The sequence below is a fragment of the Lactuca virosa genome, chromosome 6, assembly GCF_052849685.1.
Source record: "Lactuca virosa cultivar CGN04683 chromosome 6, Lactuca_virosa_CGN04683_v6, whole genome shotgun sequence".
Taxonomy (NCBI): Eukaryota; Viridiplantae; Streptophyta; class Magnoliopsida; order Asterales; family Asteraceae; genus Lactuca; species Lactuca virosa.
Window position 1 is genome coordinate 50,673,919 of NC_136431.1, and position 6,125 is coordinate 50,680,043.

General features: G+C 37.1%; 1 protein-coding gene across 1 annotated transcript; it reads left to right on the plus strand.

The window, feature by feature from the left end:
* Positions 1–4,104: 4,104 nt before the first annotated feature.
* On the plus strand, positions 4,105–5,410 carry CAO (chloroplast signal recognition particle component (CAO)). The gene has a single exon (XM_079055997.1). The coding sequence runs from the start codon at positions 4,228–4,230 to the stop codon at positions 5,338–5,340; it is 1,113 nt and encodes a 370-aa protein (XP_078912123.1). The 5' UTR covers positions 4,105–4,227; the 3' UTR covers positions 5,341–5,410.
* The last annotated feature ends 715 nt before the right edge of the window (positions 5,411–6,125 follow it).

Below are 6,125 nucleotides of genomic sequence, written 5' to 3' on the forward strand. Positions count from 1 at the left end.
TAGATCTAACATGACAACCACTGGAATACTCAACTTCTTGGGCAACTCAACCATGAGCCCAAAATCAAGATAAAACCCCAAAACAATAACAAAGCAAGGTATAAACTTTATACCTCCAAATGACTGAAAAGGGTGGGGAGATTCTGGATCTAGTTCTTCTCTCCAAGCTATACACCTTCAACTTAAAGGATCCTCCAAAAGTGTGCAAAATATCAACTCTTAAGGCCCTCCACAAGCTCTCACACACTCAAGGACGATGATACACTCTTTTAGGGTTTTCTGGACAGAGGAGGCTAGTAAGGAGGCCAGTCAAGAGACTTAAGGCCTCTAAATAGGGTGCGACACCCTAAAAATTAGGGTTTCCTTCCCAGCCTCCAACTCGTCGAGTTGGTCCATTAATTCTCGCGGCCAAAATCCACTCAACACGTCGAGTTGAAGCCTTCAACTCGCCGAGTTCAACAGGAAAAATCAACAATTTAAGGAAATAAATTCATACCGGAACTAAGCATTACAGATTCGAAACAGGGCATTACGTGCACGTGCTGTCTATAGGATTATGTTAACTATTTCTGTAACCGTTGCCTCTGTAGAAAAAAGTTTTTCTAAATTAAAATTATTATAAAACTATTTAAGATCTACAATGTCACAAGAAAGATTAAATGTATTAGCAATTTTCTCAATTGAAAAAGATTTAGTAAAAGAAATTGATTATGAAAATTTCATTAAAGAATTTGCACCTAAAAAGGCTAGAAAAATGAACTATATGTGTTAAATATATTCACAAAAAACATATACATAATAAAAAAAATTAACTCCGCCAATTAAAAACTTTTTAGTTTACTATTGCTGGTATCAAGCCTGGATAAAGGATGAGGGTTTATAAAAAAAGTATAGTAAATACCAAAGGGCCTCAAATTTTTGGTCCGCTTAGAGCCCCCAAACTGGTTGAGCCACCCGTGCACATAACTGTTTTCATATATCTTTAATTTTTGCAAAGAAAAAATATAATTGTATCTGATTATCCAGTGTAATATCCGGCCATAATGATAAGCTACTCCAAATATTCGGCGATCTTCTATAATGTAAAAAAGTGATCTATTGATTTATGCTTGTTGTCACACCATTTTTGTGATGTATTCATGCCAACAATATTTAGTGTTTTTCCTTCTTTTTAGGGCAAAGATTGATGATATTTTCACGTATATCATAAAAAGACATTTCTGAATATTGTGGAAGATGGCAAACAACATAAAAGTAAAACTATACATTTTTTGGGGGTTAGGGTTGTTTTTATTTTCATGTTTATAATTAATAAAATCACGAAATGTAATTGAATTGAAAGATAATTGATTGATTGTTCTATTTATTCAAGGTATCATTGGCTAAACATATAGCAAACATTAATAAAAAAGATAACTCACAAAAAAGGGATAGCATCTAAAAGGAAGATATAAACACTAGAGATAGGGATAACCAGAAACTATTGTTTCCGATACTACCCCTCAAGTTGGACCATTAGGGTAACAAACGCCCAATCTTGCTATGTAAATATAGAAATCGGTTGGTGCCAAGTGGTTTGGTGAAGATGTTAGTGACCTAATCTTTTATGCTAATGAAGGACGGTTGGATGTATCGAGACCTAACTCCCTCTTGTATAAAATAACAATTCATTTCAATGTGTTTTGTGTGTTCATAAAAAACGGGGTTGTTGGCAATATGTTGAGCTGCCTGATTGTCATAGTAAAGAGTTGTAGGAACCAACTGAGGTGCCTTAAGATCATGTAATAGCCACCTAAGCAATAAAATTGCACTTACAATTGTGATTATAGCTTGATACTTTGTTTTTGTTAAAGATCAAGATACACCATACTGCTTTTATGTCTTTCAAGAAATAGAGGCACCGCCTAGCATGGCAAGATAACTAGTTTTGGATCGTATCGTAAAGGGGAACCAAGTTAACCAAAGTCATATAAAATCAGTGAGGTCAATTCTCTATCTGAAGGTAGAAATATGCCTTGACCCAAAGTAGTTTTTAAATAGCAGAGGATTCGTATGGCAACATCCCAATGGTCATGTTGTTGTGCAGATACAAACTGACAAATTGTGTTGCCGGAAAAGGTGATGTAAGGTCTAATAACTTGTAAGTATAAGAATCTTCATATGATTCGATGATATTGTCCAAACTCACTCGTGTTGTCGAAACGAGCATTCTGCTCCATCTAAAAAAAGCTAGGGTGGCACCCTTCTATACCATTATCGGGTAGAATATAAAGGGTGTATTTTCTTTGGCTTTGAACCACACTAGCCGACATTCGAGCTACTTCAATGCCCAAGAAATATTTTAGTGGTCCTGAGTCTTTGATGTTGAATGTGCCCAATGATCGCTATAACAACCTTATTATATGTACTTGTTTTTCCAACATCTCAAGGTGTATTATTTCATTGTTTTTAAGGAAATTTTTATATAAAATCAACATAACTTCATATGGGTTTTATTTAATAGCTAAATTTTTTGCTTAACTATAAGAGAAAATTACATAAAAGACACTAAGTTTATACAAAAATTTGATTATGACATGGTGTTTTTGTTTATCAATTAAGTTACTAAGTTTATAATTTTGTTGCAAATTTAATCAATCAACCGATTTGTTTTTTCCAGTGTTTTATATTTTTCACTTACTGACTAGGAAAAAAGTTGATGTTGTTTCTATATATGATCATAGTTGGTAAATATTTAGATTAAATTGAACCCTTATGTAGATATATACTCTCTTTCCTTTATTTTTCTTCTTTCCTTCTTTCGGTGCATCTCAATTTTGTGCAATGCTTCCCAAGGTCGCTAAAAGTGGTTTGCTATATCATGATGGTGTAAACAAAGTAAGAAAGGTTTCCATTAGAGTATCTTACTGTGGAAAACCTTCATTACTTTGCTTACATCACTCTTGGATTATGAACCATCTGAGCTACCTTGTAAAGCTATTGCACAAAATCATCATTCTGTAAGAGAAGAGAAGAAGAAATTAGAAAAAATGTGTACAGGTCTACGTAAGGTTTCAATTTAACCAAATTTTTTGTCAAATAAGATCATATGTGGAAGCTACATCATTTTTTTGCCTAGTTAGCAAGTGAGAAACATAAAACATCTGGAACCAGCCGGTTCGTTGTTAAATTTGCAACAAAGTTGTAAACTTAGTGACTTAACTGAGAAAAAAATAGATGAGTCTGACCAACATATGTATCATGTGGAGTATCATACTATCATTAAAAATCGGCTCATGATCCCAATTTTTCTAGAAGAAGAGATATCCCCAATGTACCGCAATGCATGTTTGGACTCTTTTGGAGAGCATAATTTCACTATAAAGAACTCCCGGGGTTCAAATATAGGCACAATATGGTTAGGGATGTTTTGTTTGACATATTTAAGTGTGCATGGTTTTCCGTCAAGAAAGAGGCACCTGTGAATTTTTTGATTGGCCTGACAGAAGGAAAGTCAACCCTTAGACCGACTGACGTTTTGATTTTTGGATGCGTTGGAGGGAAACACACATGTGTGTACCTTACAGAGGTATCCCCTCTCGTGGGCTTGAGGGCTGGGGTTTCAAGGTGGGACAAATTGTTTTAAAAGCTACTACATGCAAGGTCACAAAACATGAGAAGTTGTGCATGGAAAATCAACACATGTTCATATCATTTGCGTTTGATATGTTTGATTTTTCTTCGCGCCGGATGCGATGAAACTTCTTAATAGAGTACAACAGATCATGCATAGCAATGTTATATCCCTAGATCTATGTATGTATTTTTCAAAAGAATTGACTTTACCATACAAAAATGTTTAACGACGCAGCTTGTTGCCCATTTGTTTTCTCACTCGTTGTACTGTGATAACTAAGTTCTAATATATTAATATTACCTATAAAAAATGTCAAAATTGAAATTTTAACTAAACTTATGCGATTTGCATTAATATAATATATACTTTATGCCCTTAAATATTAATTTTAAAAATATATTTTTGGAAATAGCAATTAACAAATTTATATATATAATTTTTTTTAAACGAGAGTTCTAGAAAATTACAAAAATAGGTTCACCCCCAAAAGTACCGAAGCCCACCCATGTGGAAACCGGATGTGATTTCTTATCCTATCTTCTTTCTTGGATTACACCTGCATCCCCCAATCAATATCCGCAACATCTCCTCCGTCATTCCGCCACCATCAAATGGACGGCCTCGTCGTTAATCCAACTCTCTCCCGCCTCAAACTCCCACATAAACTCCACCCCACCACCCCGCCATCTCTATCCCTCTCTTTCTACCTCCGTCTTCAACCCCAATATCATCCATTCAATCTATCTGTCTCCACCGCTGCCTCCGTCCTCGAAGACCAACCTCAATCAGAATCAGACCCACTACAGTTCTCCAACTATGACGAAGAAGAAAGCTACGGAGACGTTAAAAAGATCATCGGAAGCAGAGCACTTGAAAATGGCGCCGGAATGGAGTACTTAATCGAATGGGAAGACGATCACGTGCCGACATGGGTGCCGGGAAATCTAATCGCAGGTGACGTGGTCGCCGAGTACGATAATCCATGGTGGGTCGCCGCAAAGAAAGCTGACGATCGTGCGTTAAAGGAAATTATCGAGTCAGAAGACGGCAGAGATGTGGACGCTGTAGATGGCGACGGCAGGACAGCTCTACTCTTTGTCGCCGGTTTAGGGTCTGAATCATGCGTCAGAACGTTACTGGAGGCTGGCGCGGATGTAAACCACCGTGATAACGGCGGAGGATTGACTGCCTTACACATGGCGGCGGGATACGTCCGTCCAGGCGTGGCGAAGCTGTTGGTGGAGTTTGGGGCGGATCCGGAGGCCGGAGATGACAAAGGACGGACACCGTTAGATTTGGCGCGTGAGGTTTTAAAGGCAACACCTAAGGGGAACCCAGTGCAATTTGCTAGAAGATTAGGGTTAGAAAGTGTAATTAGGATTTTAGAGGGGGCAATATTTGAATACGCGGAAGTTGAGGAGATTTTGGAGAAAAGAGGGAAAGGTAATAACGTTGAATACTTGGTGAAATGGAAAGATGGCGAAGATAACGAGTGGATTAAAGCTGCATTGATCGCCGATGACTTGGTTAAAGATTTTGAAGATGGATTGGAATACGCTGTGGCGGAGCTTGTGGTGGGAAAGAGGGATTCCGGCGAGGAAGGGAAAAAGGAGTATTTAGTAAAATGGGCTGACTTTGAAGAAGCAACATGGGAACCAGAAGAAAATGTTGATCCCGAGTTGATAAAGGAATTTGAGAGTGGGAATGGGAATGGGGGAGTTTGAGACATGGATTTGATTTTGATGGAGCATTGTATTTTTGGAATTAGAAGAATTAAAAGATTGTTGAATATTAGTTTTAGTTGCAAGTTAATGAAAGTTTTGGTGTTTTTTTAATCAAAAAAATTAGTTTTATAGTTCCAACTAGCCAAATTTTAACAGCACCAAGCAAAATTTTAGTATTAATGGAATTTAATTGTAGTGGTTATAGCTTAATCAAGTTTCTATGAGTTTTCAACTTTTCACCCGAAATATTTATATTAGGGGCAAATGTTATATTAGCCCATCAAACTTTTTATGTTTATTTTAAAAGGTTACCAAACTTTTTTTTTTGTACATTTAGGGAATAAACTATCGTTTGACCTGTTAAAAAAGTCACTTGACCCACTATAACAAGTTTTAATCTCTCAGACTTATCCCCAAAACTAAATTCAAGTACTTCAAGTTTTAGAATCATTTCGTGGTGAATTGGAACAATCCAATACATCTTCTTTGTGAATCGGCATACCAGAAACGCAAATCGGAGCACCAGAAATGTGAATTGGAACAATCCAATTCATCTTCTTCGTGAATCGGCATACCTGTGAATTGGAACAATCCAATTCATCTTCTTCGTGAATCGGCGTACCAGAAACGTAAATCGGTTCAGAGGCTCAAGAAGAACACGCCTACCCTTTTGCGGGGGCCACAAATGTGAAGGACCGTCTTGGTTGCCGTCACCTGGATGGATCTTTGCTGCGGTGGGAGTGGGACCGATGGTGAAAACGAGTATTTATCTAGAGTTAACTGGA

Bases quoted from the DNA above. Each gene is read 5' to 3' on its own strand.
- CAO (XM_079055997.1), top strand. From the start codon at position 4,228: ATGGACGGCCTCGTCGTTAATCCAACTCTCTCCCGCCTCAAACTCCCA.